The sequence below is a fragment of the Lycium ferocissimum genome, unplaced genomic scaffold (assembly GCF_029784015.1).
Source record: "Lycium ferocissimum isolate CSIRO_LF1 unplaced genomic scaffold, AGI_CSIRO_Lferr_CH_V1 ctg1604, whole genome shotgun sequence".
Lineage (NCBI taxonomy): Eukaryota > Viridiplantae > Streptophyta > Magnoliopsida > Solanales > Solanaceae > Lycium > Lycium ferocissimum.
The window spans coordinates 20,459-42,943 of NW_026716378.1; the positions used below are offsets into that span (position 1 = coordinate 20,459).

At 33.2% G+C, this 22,485-nt stretch overlaps 2 protein-coding genes across 7 annotated transcripts; both read right to left on the minus strand.

Annotated features, from left to right (window-relative positions):
• Positions 1-2,925: 2,925 nt before the first annotated feature.
• LOC132042543 (uncharacterized) lies at positions 2,926-11,002 on the minus strand. Of its 6 annotated transcripts, none has more exons than XM_059433068.1 (7): positions 10,859-11,002; positions 8,243-9,094; positions 7,784-7,859; positions 6,158-6,269; positions 4,189-4,310; positions 3,355-3,416; positions 2,926-3,272 (listed from the first exon to the last, which is right to left on the minus strand). In XM_059433068.1, exons 4-7 carry the CDS (start codon positions 6,266-6,268, stop codon positions 3,214-3,216), a joined length of 354 nt encoding a protein of 117 aa, XP_059289051.1. In that variant the 5' UTR covers position 6,269; positions 7,784-7,859; positions 8,243-9,094; positions 10,859-11,002; the 3' UTR covers positions 2,926-3,213. The 6 variants fall into 6 exon arrangements, with proteins under 6 accessions (XP_059289051.1, XP_059289052.1, XP_059289050.1 ...); XM_059433069.1 differs by adding an exon at positions 4,422-4,525 and having other exon boundaries at positions 7,784-9,094; positions 10,859-11,001; XM_059433067.1 differs by having other exon boundaries at positions 7,784-9,026.
• Positions 11,003-13,381: 2,379 nt separating this feature from the next.
• LOC132042541 (uncharacterized) lies at positions 13,382-17,262 on the minus strand. Its single transcript, XM_059433063.1, has 3 exons — positions 16,987-17,262; positions 16,796-16,891; positions 13,382-13,824 (listed from the first exon to the last, which is right to left on the minus strand). Exons 1-3 carry the CDS (start codon positions 17,149-17,151, stop codon positions 13,699-13,701), a joined length of 387 nt encoding a protein of 128 aa, XP_059289046.1. The 5' UTR covers positions 17,152-17,262; the 3' UTR covers positions 13,382-13,698.
• Positions 17,263-22,485: the final 5,223 nt, after the last annotated feature.

Here is a 22,485-nt window from a genome sequence, read left to right on the forward strand (position 1 = left end):
ATGGTTGAGTATTTATTGGCCCTTTACTCCTTTAAAATATTTTCCACGCGTTAATTAGACCATATATGACGTGATTAATACTAATTGAGGTGTTCAATAATTTTCTCCTCTAGAATTTCTGATTTTCCAAATTTTATAAATATTTTTAATTATCTATTATTATTTATAATTTCTTTTATGAAATATTACCTGGCAATTATTTATTATTTGGATAGTATTTACGGTCAACCTTTTTCGTAGCAAATTGACTTTTGTTGTCTTTGTTATTTGTAGTGCTATTTTCTAGCCATGGTTTCTTCTTTTCCTCACTAATTCCATAACATAGGCTTTTGACGTGTTCCCCATATAAGTCGTTTATTTTCACCCTTTCAATTTTGAATACCTGTCCACGAATCAAGCATTTACCAATAATAGAAACTTGTATTTCTTTCTTCAAAAAAGAGTAAAGATTTGGAAACTTGTCAAATAAAGTCCATCTTACAAAAGAAAAAAAAAGAAGTTAAAAAAATGTGAATCAATGATCATAAGCACCTAACTGCCAAATTGTCACATGCTTAAGTTTACTACGCTTGAATTTTCCACGACCAAATATTGTATGTGGCGTCCATATATAGTAGCACCATTTTTTGGGGAGAGAAATTCAAGATTTAAAATTGATGAGTTCAAAATAGATGTGATTTATTAAAAAGTTACATTCTTTTATAATTACGTATAAGTAATCCGAGTCGAAAGTAGTAGGCTAAATTTAATTCATTGAATCCATTCTTATCCACATGCGTAATTGCTTATGTGTTTATGTGTGTGTGTGTTCCAAGTGATGAAGCATAGATAGCAACTAAACGATCAATCACCACCACTACCTAGAAGTTTTTATTATTATTATTATTATTATTAGGGGGAGGAGGATAGGAGAGGAGGGTAATATTACATATGGCGAAGGAGGAGGGGCTCCCACCATGTGAACAAACTTCGACCTCTTGAGAACAAAGTTTTTTTTTTTTTTTTTTTTTCAATAATAGGGAAATTCCCCGAGTCAATGGTGCACGTTCGAAATTCGGCGAATAATGGGTCCGGTTTTCTACCCTGTTTCGCTTAAGTGCTAGGCTTTCATTTGTGTAAGGTTCGAATTCATAACGTGTGCCTAACTTGCTCAGTACGTGTTAGTGCTCTTACCACTAGAAGAAAACAAAGATTGACGACGTTAACTCTCACTCTCAGAGTCAAACCTTTAGTTGGTTCTCAGAATAGATATTGAACGTAATAGAACAGAAACAATGACACATAATTTTTAGAAAGATTTATGTTCATTAGCTCATGAAAAAGACAAACATAGGTAGGCTCTCTCGCGGAGTAAAGGTAACTAACCAATTTCCCATATTCTAGTAAATTAATGTGGTAGTGCAAGACATGGTTGATTAGCTAGCCAAGCATGTACCAGAAGTCTCTACACTGGCATTTTAATAGGTCAAGAAGGTCCACTGGTAAGCATGTAAGTTTCTTCATTTATCCCTGTTTGAGGCCTTCCTTTTATCTTGTCTATGCACTCAAACCTGGTATTTGAGAGGAGATGTCTATTGAAGTAGGTAAAGAAAGTGTCCTGAGACTCCCTTGAGAACAATGTTATAGATGTAATTTTGAATAATATAGTTATATTGTTTTTGTCTGTTTATAGTTAGAAATTATACCGATAAAAGATCACAAATCTCTCTTCTTCTTTTTTTTTGCTGTCGAGTGACGCAGCTAGCAGCTAGCGGATCCATGGATGCAAGAAGATTTCTAGCTCTAGTAATTCTTGTAATATGATTAGTTGACTAAAGTGGATTTGTGACAATTTGGGTGACATTTACTTATCTTAGTATGTTGTGTGGTCAATGGAATGTTGATATTTTGATTTTAAGTCTTTAATATATTCAGATTTGTATTATAAAAAAGTTCGAAAGGTTGTTTCTAGTAATAAATATATCAATTCTATAATATATTTTAAGCTGTGGATTAAAATCCAAATAGTATAAGTAAATTGCGGGTGTTTGTAACCTCTTTCGCACCCAAAACGTTCCATAGGTTGAAAGTTAATTGGGGAGGTAAAAATGCAATTTGTGGAGGTTTCTAACCTCCGCTATTTGCTGTCACGGAGGTTGGGCAAGCCCCAGCAATAATCTGCCGCAAATTGATTGTGGCGGCATTAACTGCAGGGGTTTGGTGAACCTCCATGACAACAAATAGCGGAGGTTTCTAACCTCCGCAAATTGCATATTTGACCTCCGCTAATTGCACTTTTTTTTGTAGTATTCCACACTCTTGGATAGAAAAAATACACATATAGGCTTAAGAGTTTTAAACAATTGACCAGTGAGTGAGCTGTCCAACATTTTATACTAAGTCTTGACCACTATGCTTAACAAATATTTTAGAATGAATGGATAAATTTATACTACTGTTTGAACTGGATTCAGAAAGGTAACAAAGATGGTGAGAACGCAGACCAAGAAATGCAGTTTAACCTTTCACATAATTTATTCATTTTGTCTTTTGTGGACATTCTTTGCTTGACAATTTTAGTTAACTCGTTCCAGCAATATAATAATTATTATAACAAGAAGAGGAATCTAAAAGAAGTCTTCTCAACACCTTCAGATCGACCTTCCCAACATCACAAGGAATAGAGGCAACGCTGTAACCCAGAATATGCCATTAATGCACCAATCATCGAGAAAATTGTCTCATGTTTGGTCGATCAGAATGTTTTGAAAAACATTTTCTCTGAGAAGTCAAGTTTCTTAAAAATTAGGAAATGTTTTAGAAAATATTTTGCATAAAAAAGGTTTCCTTTGTACTGAACACACCCATCATCTTATCTTCTGCTCTATTTTTATGGATAGTCAAATGATAGGTCATCAGAGAAAAGCAACACCCAGATGCAGAATATTAAGTGAAAAACTATATAAGATTTTAAAATTTTAACTTAAATTATACAAGTTATAATTACATGATAAACAAAACTGTAATTGTTCCATTTCTGAACATGCTGATGATCCACCCGACTAATCCGAACGCGCCGGGAAGGCCCGCTAGGAGGGGGGTGGGTGAGTGCTTCCGACCGAGATGATCCTCATTTCCGAAACTAGAACTCGAGACCTCTGGTTCAAGGTGAAAGGATCCTTAACAACCCACAACATCCTTCGGCGGTAATAAACAGTTAAATCATCAAAAGCGCTAAGCAGCTTCCAATTCCTTCTCATCATCGCAGTTGTATCCCAGCAAATAGGCTCGAGCTGAAGCAGTATAAGGGGAAAAAGGTGAGTAAAAGAAGTTGAGTGATTAATGAACCAGAAGACAAAATTACAACTAACATACCAAAACGACCCAAGCCCATGAATGGTTCTGCTTCGTCTTGTCTTACAAGCTTCTTGTTGGTCCTGTATTTCCACAAACAAAAGAAAATTAGCTATAAGTTCAATATAGCGATTTATATATTATAGAAACAGGTATTTAAAACATTATACTACTTTGATATCTTTAAAGTAATGCTACAGGGAAGCAAAATATAGCATAAGTAGTGAGATGCTACAACTCTCCCAACTCCCAAGGATGTTTTTCTGGGCTCATCATACAAGCATCAGGTGCAAACCAATCCTCACAAGCATATATTTTGACCTCAAACATGTTGTAAGATGTACCAGATCCTCAAATATTAAAACAAGCTATGTGAACAGTAAGAGTTTCCTGCACGGATGGAGATATTACTCCCACAGAAGCTAGGATCTAAAGCATAAAAACTACTAGCAAAACACAATCCAAGAAGCAGTAGACTAATTGTTTATGCCTTCCTCTATTCCTGTTGTCTTACTCAGATTATATTAAGTGGAAAAGGTATACTACACATTTACATTATTACATATAAACACGATTTTCACTTTAGTTGTAATACTTTTCTTTTAAAGGATAGCACACTCTGTCACCTATAATGACCATCTTTGTCAGAATGGGAAATTAAAATTAGTAGCATCTAAAAAGGACCTTCAGAAACAAGTGAATTTTGGCACATCACTATTATCACTGTCTACTTATTTTCAGAAAATAGAATTTCAAAAGTTGGCGCACATAAACTTTTCATGTGCCCTTAACCGTGCACATTTTTCCGGAAACAATGAATTCCAGAATCGCCGTAAGCTACATGCAGGTGCTTACCACATCTTGCTTCGTTTCATTTGGTGACAACAACATCCTATCAAAACAGTGGCCTGAAATAGGGCACACCAGCAGACCATTTGTAGGATCCAGTACAACTTCCCTGCATGTGTCATCACAATCTGCGCCAACACACACAAGAGAAAACCAATAAGCACAAACCAATGACACAGTCCTTCCCATCTTTCTAATTATCAAATGACTGATTTGCACTGTTGCAAACATTTACTTACCATGAACGTGTCCAGTTTTTTCACAGACAAAGACATCACCAATTTGATGGTAAGCACACGTCTCTCCAGAAGACGCATGATCATTCCAATATTATCACCTAGGCCTTTACTTTTCTTCCAAATAGATACTTGATCAGCAACAGTCTTATCGAGATTATACGGTCATCATTTATCAGTACATTAAAGCCAGAAGATAAGACAAATACCAGTAGAAGATTCTTTTGTGACAAGTAACACAATAGAATATTCTTGCCGTATGCACCTAAATGCACATTAAGGGACTTAGGATGGATCAGTTCCCAATACATTTATTTCTTATTTTTTGTTTAGGATATGTTTTCACGAAACATGTGGAGATAAGTAAATGTGCACACTCAGGGACACTGAAAGAGTTTCTGGAGATGTAGAAAGTATTGGCATGTAACAAAATGCTCTTATGATAGACAAAGTAATAGCCTCTTTGGCCAAAGTGCTTTTTGAAAGGAAAAAAAAAAAGTGCTTATTTTAGAGAGTTGAGTTGTTTGGCCAAGCTTTTAGGACAGAAATAAGTGCTTTTGAGTAGTAGCAAAAACTGTTTTGCAGAAGCTGAAAAAAAGTAATTTTTCCCCAAAAGCACTTTTGAAACCTTGGCCAAGCACAATTACTGTTCTAATATTGGCAAAAGTGATTTTCAAATCGATTAGCCAAACACAAGCTGCTATTCTAAAAAACCACTTTCAAAATAAGCAGATTTTGAAAGCTTGCCAAACATGCTAAAAAGCTGGTATCCCATGTTTTCTATCTCTATCTCCCTTAACTGTCTCTTTATTCACCTCTTTGTCCCTAATTGCTTGCTCCTTTCTACCTTCCAAGTATTCTCTACATCATCTCCAAAGTCCCTTCTATGACAAGCCCTCTTCTTTGTCTTGTATTTTTCTCTTTCCCTTCAAGTTTTATTCTGGTAAACTTTTATCTGCAATTTTAATATTCCTAGGAGAAGACACGCTAATGAATCCCCTCAATTCCCTGCATTCACTCAATTTCTAGTCGGAGTTTCTCGATTAATAGAGATCGGCTAAATTAATCATGCAAAGGGAGGCAGGTACGAACATTCAGCGTTAGGTCAGGGAAGCAGCACCACTTACTGGGAGTTTATTATGTGAGTTCATGGGATACAAAAGAAAAGTGTTTTTAAAGAAATTCAGTTTCAATTGACTGACTTAAATATTAATGTGCTAGGCCTTTGAATTTTGGTGTATTTTGTAATCGACTTTGCTTGGTGCCTCAGGAAAATAAAGTTCTCTAAATTATTCATTAAAAGATAACCTTGACTCCATTTGAGATCTTTTCTAGGTCCTATTCCCCCAATCCCTCTCTGTTTTAGCACAAACTACTTCTCAGCTGCCTTGTATAAGAGGAATGGTTAATGCATGAAAGAAACACTCCATCCAAACAAGATTTCCAGAAAACGAAAACAAGAAAGCCCAAATAATGACTTTCAGGAAGTTTTCACAAAAAACACTAAAAAATGTTAATAAAAATCTCAGTCAGTGAGTCCTTCCTCAAGAAACCACATATCTAAATATCAGAGTGCCCTGCCCTTACCCCGCCCCCCAAATATGATTTATGGAGTAACCTTAAAGGAGTCAACTTTATACCATAAATCCAGCCATAAATTCAGGATGAAATTTATTTGTGATTATATCTAGATTCGGCTGAAGTAACTAGAAGCTAAGAATACAGAAAATACTAATCACCTGAGAAGGAATAGGAGCTTGGCTTCTTTTAGCAGCCTGCATTTGGATGTAATACTCCTTGAATTCATGTTGGACAATTCCCAACAAACTCCACCATGTCCTCTGCATCATGCTGCAGTGAATGCATACCATTTTACCTAAAGTAAATTTAATCTACAAGATGCATACATCATTTCACAGCTAAAGAAAAATTCCAAGAGGCTAATCTGCCCACTTTCCAGTTTACTCTCTCCATTTCTTTCAATATCCCATAAATTGATCTTATCGGAATAGTATAAATATCAATTCTTTCGTTCAATCCGGTCACTTTTGATGACAGAAATGAGAAGTAGATCCCCTTGTCCTTTTCAACAACAACAACACACCCAGTGTATTCTCACAAGTGAGGCCTAAGGAGAGTAAAATGTACGCAGATCTTATCTCCTATCTTTGTTTGTGGGGTAGAGAGGTTATTTCCGAAAAATCCTCAGCTCAAAAGAAAAGAAAAGAAAGGAAAGGAATTTGATGCAGATACAAAAAGTATGACAGCAAAATAGCAAGATACAAGCAAATGAGCAATAGACCCTTCTTTTTTTTCTAAACTAATAATGTTGTTTTCCTTTTAGCCTAACAAAATGTTTTTAGTGCTCAAATCTGAAATCTTCTCAGTCCACAAGAAATGCCATATTTATTTTCAAATTTATAAACGAGCTAGCATATGTTACTCAGCCTAATGTTGACCCACTTTGGCATTTTCGATTTGGTTCTGCCTTAATTTTTCTACAATTGGTGTACATGTTGGGGTAACATTTTCTAAAATCGTTTCCGCAGTTCAATAAGGACTTGCATTGTGTTGGGAAAAGGTTGTTCTATCAAAACAAATGGTTGAATACGGCTATTTTCAGAAATAGCAATAATTTGATTGGGAAAAACTCGGTGGTTGATTTCTGTTTCTGGATTTAGTCTTCAAAACCAAATAAGGCTGGATTGTTTAAATACTTTCGAACACGTGAATTGTTTTACTAATAATGTTCTCAAACACATTTCCAAAACCAATCGTTTTAAAACTAAACCAAACCCTTACCCAAATGCCACCGAAACATTCAACTTTCATTGGGATCTTTGTAACTGTAAAATTATAATTTTCGGAAAAGGCTCAAATATGTCATTGAACTATCGGAAATGGCTCATATATGTCACTGTTAATAGTTTGGCTCATTTATGTCATCGTCGTTACCAAAATGACTCATTCATGCCATTTTTCATCAATTTGGGTCGAATTTTTTATTAATTTGGGATTTAAAATTGGATTGGTTTAATTAAACAATGTGGACCCCTAATTGAAGGTCACGTGTCATGTCTAGTATTATAAAATCGGTGTTAATGAAAAATGGCATGAATAAGTCATTTTGGTAACGGCGATGGCATAGATGACCATTTTGATAACGGTGATGGCATAAATGAGCCAAACTATTGACGCGTGGCATAAATGAGTCATTTCCGATAGTTCAATGGCATATTTGAGCCTTTCCGTATAATTTTTGAACTTTCAGATTATAATTTGCGGAGTTAGAGGTGAAAAAGAATTAGGTCAGCTGAAGTACTTGGTCGATAACAAGTGAATTTCACCTTTGAATCAAAAGATACCTTGATGTCAAGCTTCTTCCAAGCACACTCCCGTGGCTTTTTTGTTGGGAGTTCCAAACCCCATCGCAAGCAATACCTGTAACAAAATGTCATCAATCAAGAAACACCAATGTCAAATGGATGAATTACATATTCTGAACATATAAATTTTTACCAGAGTATGAATAAGTAAAAGAATAAGAAGTGTCAACAAAAAGGTCGTCAAAAGTTCAATGCAAATAAATCGAATGTATGAGGGCTTCTGGATATGGAAAAGGTATAAGACTTAACCAAATAGGTGAAAGGGAAAACAAGAAATCAGGAACAAGTTAACAATGACTTAGTATGAACCCTAGGGTATAGCATAGTAATCACTCAAGTAGGTGTAAACTTTGGGGACCAGGGTTCAACTCCCGATAGAGAACAAAGATCTTTAGATGATTTCTTCTTATCTGTCTAAGTCTTGGTAGGCAAAGTTACCCGGTACATGCGCTCTCAGTACCTATATGTGGGTGGTAGGAGATAGCAGGTAGCTGAAGGAACAGGTCGAGGCACGTGAAAGCTGGCCCAGACACCAGCTTTATCAAAAAAAATAGAGTTAAAATAAATACTAGTACAAGTACCTATAACACCAGGACGGATAGATTATAGATAAGCCTATGCAGCATGAATGAAGAAACTATTAAAAGGAAGATGAAAAGGGAAAAAACAAGATGCATTGTACTTACAGCCGACGCCATAGGATTCATCAGAAGCAACACCATTTAGAAACTTACAGACCAATGAACATGAAACAAGATCCTCCGCATTGCCATAAAAAGAACCAAGTTTTTGGTCAATACGAAATAACCACGGGCAAACAAAAGCATAAATTGCTCTCTTTTTCAGTCTCTTTATGTACACTGCAAACAACGTGAATTACCTCGGAGGAAAGGAACTTGAGAATGTGATGGAGCAACTCAGGAGGGATTTTGCTGAGAATACTAGCTTCTATCGTTCTTGGATCCCTTCTTATGTTGTTGGTACTAGCACCATTACACTTACCCAAACGAGTCTCACACACATTTGCAGATGAAGATGCACATTCACCTTCAGCTTTAAATGGCAATGCAAAAGATTGAGATTATAACAATGCATTTACCTTTTCCTTCCCCTGTATTTCCTCAAATTTCATCCGCTTTACTCCTCTATTTTCCTCCTCATCCTCCTCCTCTGCACCAAACCTATCATTATTGTTCTCAACTTTCAGTTGCTTCCCTTTATCCTGAACCATATCCACCAAATTACTAAACTTCAATTAACTCCATCTACAAATACAGCTAACGCTACCATCTGAGGCATATTAACACAAAATCAGAGATATCGATAACGACTCTGCACACTCATAGAGACAAGGATTTTAAGGTTACGGGATACAGATTGCAATCATACTAATACTTTCTTCTTTTAATGTGGCACTATTGCAATTTGGAGAGTAAAAAGTACTAACAATTTTCCTTTGATCACAATTTTGTCAAGCATTTTTAACATTACTCTCACCATCCTATTGTTTGCATTTGACTAAGCCCGGAGTTTAATGTATTAATTTAACTTGTATATTACAGTAGTGATAAAGGAAGAAAATATCAAAGTAGTGTTTGAAAAGTTAGTTTGATAGAGAAAACACAACATCAAAGTTTATATTTTGAATAGTTCAACGAATTTGAATTCTTGAAAGTTGTAAAAGTTATATAGGAATGAAACAGTAGCGAACATTTTGAGTCAGTACAAAAAGAAAAGATTGTCATAAAAATTAGTAGGAAGGATGAGGTATTAACTATAAGAAGAATGAGACTTATGATATGTCAATAAAAATAAAAAAAAATCAATGTTCAAGTCCGCACCCAAAAGTAAATGCACTGACCCTCCTACTTTGATCAAACATTCTTTTTCGAAAGAGAGTAGAAAAATTAATTGTCGCGAAGTTGAACGTATTTCAACAAAATTTCAAAATACATTGTGTAAATTCAAAATAAGTATGAAGTCAAATACATATGAGATACATATGACAAAATACATTCAGATACAAAGGAAAAGAAGCAGGGAAAAATATGTAAGAAAAATAATGTGGTCAATTGGGTTTGAACCTGCGTTGATAGGGGCAGGGCCCATACGCAATAACCACTCCAGCCACGGCCGCTTGATGTATCATGTAGCTACGAAATGTAATTGTTGTTATTATCAATAATTAACTATTAGAAGCTACACCAACTAATTTTTCCTTTTATTTTTTATATACAGCCCAGAAAATCCCAAAGAGCAGTGGCATGCAAGTTTGAAGTTCGGTGGATAATGGGCCTGCCGCTCTACCCTTCTCCGCTTACATACCAAACTTTTGCCTAATGCAAGGGTCAAACACGTGATGTGCTCCCACCTCGCACATCTTGCGATGCACTCATACCACTAGACCACCCTGAAGCACCTTTTGTCCATTTGTTTCCTTTTTTGGTATTTTTTTAATTTTTCAACTTTTCACGCGGCATGTTTAAGATCACAAGATTAAAGAATATTTTGGTAGATTCTACATATCTTTAGTTTAATACCACAAGATTCAAAAGTCTTACTCATTCGACCAAATCATATGACACTCTTTCTTTTTTAGTCAGTCCCAAAAAGAACGACACCGTTCTTTATTTAGTAACAATTTACCTTTTTACCCTTAATGAAATGATTTCTAGCCACACAAATTTCTATGATTTATTTTAGACCACAAATTTCAAAAATATTCATTTATTTTTTAAACTTTGTGTCAAATCAAATACCTTCATATAAAATGGGACGGGGGAGTATTCTTTTCTTAAACTCCTTGTCAAGTCAAAACCAGACAAATAAATTGAAACGGAGTGAGCGAAAAAGAAAGCAGAAACTTTTATCTGATTTTGAATGGAAAAAAACACAAAAAAAAAAAAAAATCTAACACCAATATTTTCAGAGCATAGCCAATCCAACATCCAGCTAAAAGAGGAAGTATACGTAAAAAGTAGCACAGGATTCATAAATCATTGAGATCATCGAGCAAACACCAAATAATTACAGCGGTAATAAATGGTAATTTACCTATGTAAATATTACTGATAAATTTAAGGAATTGGGCCAGTGAATCATCTTCATCGTCGGATATTACCATCACTGTGGCTTAAAAGGCTGAATTTCCACACAGGTATATTATTGTACTATCAGTTTGCATATTTTTCACACAAAATATGATTTAAATATATATTTATCAGATTTTAAAGCCAAAATGGTGAAAGAAATTTGTTAATTAATTGTTTAAACTAACAGTGGTTAATTGATAAATATTTTACTCTGTTAAATCAACAAATTTAATTAATTAAACAGAAAATTAATTGCATTTCAATTTTTACAATCATTTTAGCTTTATTAATTTCAATAACTCTCAAATTGGTCACAATTGAAATATTTTAATTGTTCTCTGTCTCTTTTTTAATCTGTCCCAAAAATAATGATACATTTCTATATTTAGAAACAATTTAAATTAAATTTTCCTCTTTTACCCGGTGAAAGGATTTACGGTCACAAAATATACTATAAACTTATTTTAGATCGCGAGTTTGAAATTAAATTTTTATTTATTTAATTTGTAAAGGTAAACTATATCACTAAATTGGGACAGAGGGAGTGTGTGTATATATATGTTGGTTGACCGGTAAATGAACGCCGGTGGCCGGAGAATGACATCGGCGAAGGTAACGGGTCGGGTGGATCCGAATATGTGGGACCCGATGAAGAGCGATTTTTGAGAATAAAATGATAAAAAATGGTCCTTAACATATGGTTTCATTTGGTGTTTAATATATAAATATGATGAAAATAATTCTTAATCTTTTTCAGAAAGTAATCACTTTGGTCTTAAGTAAACACAATAGCTATTACTTTAGAATAAAATTTTAACACTCTAGACCTTTTCATTTAAAGTTACTGCAATACTTTTACTTTAGGGAGAAGATTTAAAAGAATTATTTTTTATGGGGTGTATTTGTAGGAAAATAAATAGGTAAAAATTTACTTGCACCAAATATTTACATCAAATCAAGATCTTGGATATATACTTTTTAATACTTAACCAAGTTTAAGTGATACGCATTTTCACTTTCATTTGTTCTATTAAGTGTTTTTTTTTTTTTTTGTTAACATATTTGTTCTTAAGACTAATTTATTTAGTCAAGTATAAACATCTAATACCAATAAATAAATTGTTTAATTTTGCATAACCATCCAGCATAAATAAGAGTTTAATTTTGATCTTTGCTTATATTTGTCGGCTCTTCGCTCTTGTAATTTCTTATTTTTCTCATTATCCTGATATGCTTGTCCTTATCTGACTCTTTTGCCTTGTTTCTCTTGGTGAGGGTCTTAAAGCGACCTCCCTACCTTTACGGTGGGGTAAGATACAGCGTACACTTTTCCTCCCTAGACCATGCATTGCGGGATTTTATTCAGGTATGTTGTTGTTGTTGTTGTAATGCCCTTATGTCAAATTCCAACATTACATAAGTAAGTTCCAATATAACTTAAGTAAATAATTCAAAAGAAAGGGAAAATATAAATCTATAACCTCATTCACAACGAAATTCTACTTTAATAACGTCACTCGTTATATGTCAAGTTTGTTAATGACTCATTCTTTCCAATATTAAGAAGTGTAGTTTCAAAAATTAGAATAATAACACCCTTATACTAAATGAATAAAAAAAAAAAATATGAGCAATTGCATGGAACCACAAGAAGTAAAGGTTGAAAATGAGAAGATAGGAAATGAAAAATAAATAATACAAAAAGAAAAATAATTAAAAAAGTAAAAATAAAAAAGAAATTAAAATAATAGAAATTAAAAATCAAAAGTAATTAAAATAATAGAAATAAAAAATAAATTAAAAATAAAAAGAATTAAAAGAAACAAACTAAAAAATAACCCAATAATTACAGTGATAATTACACTCAATTCTCAAACATCCCCTAGGATATTATTCGCAATTGAAGAGTGTAATTAATCTCTTAGATGATTCTATCACCTATCTCACATTTACTAAATAAGGCATTCAAAAGTATTAATTACACCCAATGACTCAAATTATCCACGTGGCTTTCCAAACAGGCCCTAAGTGTTTTTTCATTAACATGTTTGTTCTTAAGACTAATTTATTTAGTCAAGTATAAACATCCTAATAATAATAAATAAATTATTTAATTTTGTATAACCACCCAGCATAAATAAGTATTTACCGGCTTTTCATTTCGAGGTGACTGAGGATAAAAAGATATTCTTCTTGATCAGCTAGGATATTATTCGCAAAGGAAAAAGAGTGGAAAATCTCTTATTAGATGATTCTATCAGTATCTCACATTGACTAAATAAGGCATTCAAAAGTAGTTTACGCTTTACACAGAACTTGGATGACTCAAATTATCCACGATTTTGCATCAGATGTATAAGTTTTTAGTATCTGCAATCACAGGAAGTTGAACAGATAATCCAGTTCATTTTACGCAAAAATTCCAGGATCCTAGTAATAATTAAGGAACAAGTATAATTGTTACTACGTAACAATCCCAAGCAAGTTAGAGTCAGCAACATGAACTGTTCATGTCACTTCATTTAAGCCCGTCTCAATCCAAAATACAATAGGAAAAGGGACAATTGCATAATTGCATCTTGCTTCAACTTCAAAAAGTGAATAACATGAAAAAGGAAATGTGGCTGGGGATGGTGGACCAAAGCAGCCATAAAACACTGCAAGCTTTCAGTTTCAGAACTATGCACCATAACTCACAACCAGAGTGAAGGGAAACAAAAGGAGAAGCTACTACAGTACAAAGTTCACTAACAAGAAAAGCCCCTAATGTTAATGTTTACAGGAACTGCAAAATGACAAACTTTAAGAAGCCTTCTGAAAATGACTGGATAGAAGCTTTGCAATCTCTAGAAACCCAACCTTGTCCTTGCCAGCAAATATAGTCTTCAACTTGTCATCACAATTTATCTCCTTCTTGTTTGCAGGGTTCTGCAGATCATGAATTTTACTTGTCAAGAAAAAAACTAAATGGTGTATACTGTATATGACCTACTACACACATTTGTTCAAGTGGATTAAACATGAGATGACTCAGATCAGATAACAACTACTAAATCAAGAAAACCTTTTTTTTTTTTTTCATCAAACATCAGAAGTATATGGATTGTCATCAACATGATAAGCAACTCAAAAAATAGTAATTATGATAGTTTGATAAATCGATGGCAATCATCTAGTTTTAATAATGAAATATAATCCCTCTCTTCATAAATCTATGCCTCAAACTACTAGTAGAAGGAATGTCAAATGATCACAAATTATCATCTCGAAAACCAAATTGCAATAGTCTGCAGAAGTAACAGCCTTTCCTACACACCCCAAGTGTTGGTGGTCATTGATAAGTCACGTGTAACTACATAAGTACATAACTATCAAATTCCAATCTGAATGTTCAAGTCCACAGAGATTCTGCCCTAACGATTGTTTCTGTTCTTCACAGCTAATAGTATCTCAAACAAAATGAACGAACAAGAAAAAGCATCTTTTACAAGAAAACTAACATAAAAAATAGGAGGGTGCAAATGGGCAATGTAAAGAATAATGCTTGGCTACATTGTGTTTTGCTTTTTCCATCAAACACACTTCAAGGAATATCTCAGAAGTATATCCACAGCGAAATTGTGCTTTTAAGTCTGAATATTGGCATAGGTAGTTAAACATGCTTGAATTACTGGTATATTATATCAGCAATTATTTCCAGCTTGGGTCTTATAAAGGATTGCCCCAGCTAGTCATACAAAGTGTCAAAGTAGCTTGAGAATAAAAACTCATGTATGATTGATTCAGCACATGGCAACCAAATCAGACATCATAGTATTGCAGGCCCCCAAGGCAGCAGCATCTATACTTGTCAAATTATCATACAAGATTATCTGAATCAGCAGAAGACAAAAACCTTGATACCAACCAGTTTATTCATTATCATGTAGTGTGCTAATATCTATTCTGGGCTAGCTACACATCACACGAGCTACACTGACCAGCCAAAGTAAGCCCAACTCTTAGTTCATTCACAGCTTACAGGAAATCTCACAGGGCAGAAAGTAAAATAACAGATGGAGAGAGAATTGATCATTTGATATCACATGTCGATCAGTAGACTAACTCATTACAGAGACTTTAACCTCAATGCCAAAATGTTAGGGTCCTTTGTTCCAGTAAAAGGCAGTCTACTAGAGAGGAAAAATAACAATATCCTTTAATCAAACAGAAACAACTAGACTCAAGAATGTTAAATTCCATCTATTGTGTGATTGAGCAAACAAGTTTGTGACTATCTTTAAATGAATAAAGCTAGACAAGGGACCAGACAACAGCTTGATTGTAGATTGCATTTAATGAGTTAGATGCAGTCACTACCATTTTCCAGCAGACCACAAACCCCACCCTGTACAAAGATATTATACATCTTCCAGAAGCACATAGCGAAATACAATCATCCCCGGAAATTGTTTCATTAAAAGAGAAACATAATGTCTCCCTTGCCGTGTTAACTATACATGTCACTTTTTAACACCTTCAATCGTTATACTGTCACACCTACAGACCGATGCATTTGGATGTCTGGCGTAGGACATGGTAAACCATCTTAAATAACTTTTTTCATTTTATCATCTAATGTATTTCTAATCTTTCATGACTATACATCTATCCTAACATTTGCATTTTACGACATTCATTTTGTTGATACGTTGGACCTTAGAGGACCAACATGCAGTCCAATATAACATAGCTGGGTACAAACACCAAGTAGCCATACTTGACTCAGCTCAGGTTTGACATAGCCCAAGTAAAAAAGCCGCTTCAAATCCCTCATTTTTGCAAATAGGCTACATTTTCACACTTAGAATCCCTAAACCGACAAGTTGCCAACTGTAGCAATTTCACCGTTACGCCAAGTGCTCCCCAGTACCATTTACAACTCATATATGTCCTACCAAAGCATATCAAATAGTTTCAATTTATAACTAAAAGTAAGAAACTCACATATATCTTAGCAACTTGTTCTTTACATTTCTACAAAGAGGCTATTTCAAAGAGCAATTCTACCGTCATGCAAAGGTTCCTTCTCTACCATAAGTAACTATATGTCCTAAAAGTTAACACTTAGAGAAATAGAAAGTAGACCTGAAGACTATTGGTCTTTTCCATCACATTTCTACAAAAAGAGGCAATTTCAAAGAGCAATTCTACCTTCATGAAAAAGTTCATTTTCTATCACAAGTAACAACATGTCCTAAAAATGACACATAAAGAGATAGAAAGTGGATCAACTAGAAATTTCAGGGAAAACATTTTCTGGATCAATAGAAAACACCAACGCATCCCCAACCCATGCCCGCCCTACCCCCCAGCCTACATCCCCACCACTAGAAGTTGCACTCTGAATTCAAAAATCTCATAATGATTTGCTTTAAATATATGAAAATGCTCTTAAATAACATTCTCCAACTCGAGTAACAAACACAAGAAAAAGAGTACGAAAATCACTTATTCTCCTAGAAAATATTTTCTTGGAAAACATTTTCCATCATACCAAACACACCCTTAAAGAAATAGAAAGTCGACTTGGAAGATTATTGGTCTTTTCCATTTTCGAGCTATTTATTAAAATATCAAATATTTTCTTGCAAAACATTGTCTGTCATCACATTCTACAAAAAATTTCACACACCATTCTCTAAAGTCCTAAAAATTGATGAAATAAGTCGACTTTATATTTTTGGAAGATTATTGGTCTTTTTCCATAAAAACACACACATTTCTATCATCATGCAAAGTTGCCTCATTCTCTATGTGGCAAATTTTTGTTTTTTTTGTTGCATAACTACTGTTATTGCTAATTATCTCAAAAAAAAAAAAAAAATCAACACATATATAAAGAGATAAAAAAACAAACCTGAAGATTATTAGTTTTGATGTAATCCACAAACAGAAAATATTTTCTTGGAAAACATTTTCCATCATCACCCTTAAAGAAATAGAAAGTCGACGTCTTTTCCATATTTCATCATGCAAAGTTTCATTCTCCAATAACAAATTCAACACATATATAAAGCTGAAGATTATTAGTTTTGATGAAATCGGTACAGGTGATATTGGTACTGGCTTCAATATCCCTTTATAACGACCTTTTCCGGTTGTCGACGTGGCAGTGGTGGTGGGGTTGGGTGGAGCTGTGGCGGTGGATGTCTTAGCAGCAGCCATTAGAGTTCTGCAATAGTTACCGAAAACCCTAGTTGATGATGATGCCATTGCTTTTTTTTTAAAAATAAAAAAAAAAAAAAAAAAAACTTGGATTCTGATAAACCCTAGAGAGAAAAATGAGGGGTTTTTTTGAAAGGAATGGCAAAATCGAGGTTTATGGCAAGGGAATGAAAAAGTTGTAGTTTAAGCTGGAAAAAACTGGGCTTTTGGGCCGGGTCTCTCAAGATTTAACTGGGCTTCGCATAAGTTGAAACGGATCGGTAATTTGCAGGATTGCCCTTCACTGGGGGTGGTCTTTAATTTTTGTCCCTCAAATTGGTGGTCTTTAATTTTTGTCCTTCGCTAAAAATTTCTTGGTTTCGGGTTCGAACTCCGCTCAGTCAAAAATTTTAAAAAAATTCGCAAGGTAGAGTTTGGATTCGCAAGTCAGAGTTTTGCATGGATAGAGTTTTGAAGGCAAAACTCTATCTTGCGAATCCAAACATCTGCCTTGCGAATTTTTTTTTTAACTGAGCTGAGGTTCGAACCCAAAACCTTGAGGAATTAGGCGAAGGGCAAAAATTAAAGACCACCCCAAATGAAGGACAATCCACGGAAAAAAAAAAAAAACGGATGGAGTAATTTTTTCAACGAGACATACGGATGAAAGTTTTTGGCAATGGAATGACAAAGTTGTAGTTTTTCCTGAGGGAATTGCTTTTTCGAGTAACTCTGTTTTGGAAAGCGTGGACCTGTTGGGCTGCTAAGTGCGGAGGATTTGGGCCGGGTCTCTCCAAATTTAACTGGGCTTCCATTACTTTTTCATCATAAGTAGCAAGATTAGTGTCCTTTTTCTGGCGAAAAATAGCGATACTTTTTTTCAAACGTAGTAGTATTTTTCTTTCAAAAGGTAGCATATGTGTGCGCATACAGTGTCAATGTATATACAATGTTTATACACTGATACATTGTATATGCAAATGCATATACACTGATAGCGTATATACAAGAGGGGACATATATGAATTTTGCCTGCAATTTAGGGATACGTGTAACAATGTTTATCTGCTATAACATGTAAAATATGATTATGTTTTGTAATTATTTAAAAGTAATGCTATAAAGTGTAGTTATAAATCATAACCAGTTACATTAGCTAGATAATTTTTCCTTAATATATTTGTGTATAACTTCACAATTCACATGTATCCATCAAACTTCGGCAATAGTTTTCGAAAACCATAGATGATAATGCCATTGCTTTTTTTTTCCTTGGATTCTGCAAAACCCTAAGGGCTCGTTTGGTAGCTGGTTAGGATTATGCAGGTATTAGTTATGCATGTATCAGTAATGTAGGTATTAATTATGCAGGTATTAGTAATGCATGCATTAGTTATGCAGTTATTAGCAATGCATGTATTAGTTATGCAGGTATTAGTAATGCATGTATTAGTTATGCAGGGTTTAGTTATGCATAAATTATTGGTTTGGATGTTGGTTTGTTATATTAAAATATTACTTATATACACATGACTTTTTTTAGACAAATATTAGCCTTTTAAGTACCATTACTTGTCCTAAAACTCTTTTGATCATGTGTTCAATGGATTGAGACTCTCATATGGTGTATTAAAGTGTTATTATAATATTTAAATAATGCATGTACTTTTATTTATTTTATTTTATTTACTTATGGCTTTTTAGATAAATATTGTCCTTGGTCTATACATAACATGTGAAAAATTATTGACCATGCGTAAAGTCGAGCCTAAATGATAACTATTAGTTATTGACGACGATCAGTTTATGGTATATCTATCCACGATCCCTTGGATTTGTGCATTTAGGGGTTTGTGGTTTTATTTTTTGTCCGTACACTATTCGTCATCACTATTAGGATCATCCTGTCACCTTACTCATAGAAATCAAATTACAACATTTTGAGGTCTCCTCCCATTCACCCATATAATCACCACCTACTATAATATATTCTGCAATCGACGCCATAATAAATCTATAATAAACTACGGCTATGGTTATGACTGCAATCGACGCCATAATAAATCGATAATAAACTACGGCTATGGTCTATGACGGCAGTCGACGCCATACTAAGTCACTGGGGACTGATTTTATGATGAAAAGCAGGATCTTTCGCCGGAATTTTTGCCGGAAACAGGATCTAAAAAGTGGATAAATTAGGAGCTTTTGGAGGGAAATATTTTTTTTTAATTTTTTTTTTTTTGGGGTAATTAAAATGTTGGGGGTTGGGGGTCAAAGTGTAGTTTTCAAAACTTTGGGGCTGAGATTTGACACAACACATCTCTGACATGCTGACGTCATAAATGGTGGCCAAAGCACCAATTTTTGAACACTTATGGCCTTTTATCAAAATAACTTTTACCAACTCCCCCACTTCAAGTTAGGGGTGTGCAAAAACTGGTTTAACCGATACACCGAACCAATAAAAACGCTATTGGTTTATCATTATTGGGTTAACGGTTTGTAAATGGTTTTGTAATTTTTTTATGGGGTTATCGGTTCGGTTTTTGATTTTAAGGATTTAGTTAATGGTTAAACCGATAACCCAATAAGCTTATATTAAAATTATTTTTTATCCCTAATTATATAATAGTGGCTTTAAATTCTAATTATTTAAAACAAGTTTGTTTTAGCAAATAGCAACAACGTATTTGAATTTACTTCTACAACATCCAAGGTTGCTACTTAACGTGAAAGAAAAGAAGTTTGTTTTAGCAAATGTCAATAACGTATTTGAATTTGCTTCTACAACATTCAAGTTTGCTACTTAACGTGAAAGAAAAGAAGTGTGTTTTAGCAAATAGCAATAACATGTTTGAATTTGCTTCTGCTTGTAATTTGTGTAGACTTTTAATCTTTTACGTATGAAGGTAGTGTATATATGAACAAATTAAAACAAGAGAAAGCAAAAAAAAAAAAAAATAATAATAATAATAATTAGAGGAGATTTTCTTATCAGTTAAACCAAAAATCGAACCGCTAAGGACCAAAAACCGATAACCGAAACCAATAACGAATATCTTATTGATTTGGTTATCGGTTTAGCATATTTAAAAATCGAAAATCAATAAACCGAACCTATAATACACAAAATCGAACCGAACCGACCAATAAGCACCGCTACTTTCAGTAATATTGTCTTGATTGATTGAATTTTTATAATTAAAAAAATATGTAAATTGTTATCAAATTTCATCTTAAATTTTCAAAAGTACCTCTATATCAATTAGTGTCTTGGGAGTTTTAGATCAATAACAATAAATTTAATTATATTTAGATTTCAGTACTATCCTTAAAATTGCTGAAGAATATTAATATAGTAAATATGTTTTTGAAATGATAACAAAATTAATTTTAAACAATATTATATGTAGGAGAACCTATAACTTGCAAACATTAGCTAAAAGATTTAAAAATCATACTCAAATTTTATGATTCTATAATATTAAATATAGCTTATTTTATTATTATTATCAATCCAAGATTCATTAAAAACTTAACCATCAAATTTAATACTTTTATCTGTGTTTGGGTTGCACAGCACGGGGTTTTATTTATAGTTTTTTCTCTTATATATTTATATTTATTTTAACTATATAGAAGCATGGGTTTAGACCCATGCTTCGTCGTCCGTCCATTAAAAAAAAAGTGTGGGCCCCATATTAAACACCAACCAATATTTAAAAAAAAAAAAGTGAAACCCACCATCTCCAAACTCAAGGAAAAAAAAAGTGGACCCCATATTAACAAAATCAAGCAATATAAAAAAAAAAAAAAAAAAGTGAACCCCATATTAAAAAAAAAAAATGTCAAAAAAAAAGTGCAGACTTTGTATTCGTAGCAAACACTAATATAATAAAGTTTTAGATACGGAGCACAAACTACAATGTTATATTAATCGTGTTTTGAATATATATATATATATATATATATATATATATATATATATATATATATATATATATATATATGCATAAAAACAGTGCAAACTAATAATGTCCAAAAAAAAGTGCACCCTATATTAAAAAATCAAACAATATTTATGTAATTTTCAAAGTATCTCATTAAGTCAATAATGATGGATTCATTGCCACATGCGTATCAATCCATTAGTGGGAGCAAATGAAATTATTGTACAGCCAAAAAACATGGACCCAATATTATTGTTTTCTTCAAAAGGTTAAGTAGTCAAATCATACAATTTTCTTTATTTTTTTATATTAGCCAGAGATCTAATCTAGATATTGAACTGTTGTATTTGCTATTCCACCATGTCATTTATTTGTTATGTTTACTAAAAGAAATATACTTAAAATAGTTATATTTTAAAATAAGATAGAATTTAATTATTTTTTTATTTTTATTCTTACGCTAATAAATGTGAAAAGAGAATAATGTCGTAAAAAAAATATATCAAATGGAGATCAAATAATGAATAAGGTAAATTAGTTAAATTATAATTCTAATCGACATTTTCTTAAAAAACCATGCAAAAGACAGCATGACAAGTAAAATGAGCTAAACCGAGAATATTTACCAAAAATTAAAAAAAAAAATATTTCTTTGTTTAAATAGAAAATCAATTTCTACTTTATTTCGTTTTAAACATGTAAAATTAATTTAATAATTTGAATTAGAATTATCCAAATCAAAATTTGATAAAAAATAGTAAGTATTTTACACCTTTAAATTAATCGAATTAAAATTGAAAGTATCAACTGATGCTTAAATATTGCTATTGTTTTATCTCAAAGAGAGGAAAATAGTTTTGTTTTAAACAAGTCTTCTCTTTTAAAAAATATTAATAAATTTTTGCCGATTTTGTATTCGTAGCAAACACTAATATAATAAAGTTTTAGATATGGAGCACAAACTATAATGCTATATTAATCGTGTTTTGAACGTAGTATATATATATATATATATTATCACTATCCAAACATAACTACATACACATAGATGCACTATAATCTAAAGTGTTAGGCCCGTGCGCAGCACTGGCATAGGCCGTCTAGTTATTATATTTTTCTATATATACTAAGCGCGGTGGGGGGACGAACACGGCTCCCCCCGCTTGTACCAAAAGCTGCATGAATTGTGCCCGCATTAAATTCTTGTACCACGAGCTATATAATTTGTACACTTTATCCAACTATTTTTATATCCTATGTAGACATGTGTTATAGTACTTGATATTTATTCCCTTCTCATGTATAGACGTATGCACTTTAAATTTAATTCTCCCACACATTTATTTCCTCCGTGCACTTTTACTTGTTCACTTTTGACTTTTCGTGTTCTAGCTGAATATTTATTCTCTTCTCATGTATAAACATATACAGTTCAATTTCCATTCTCCTA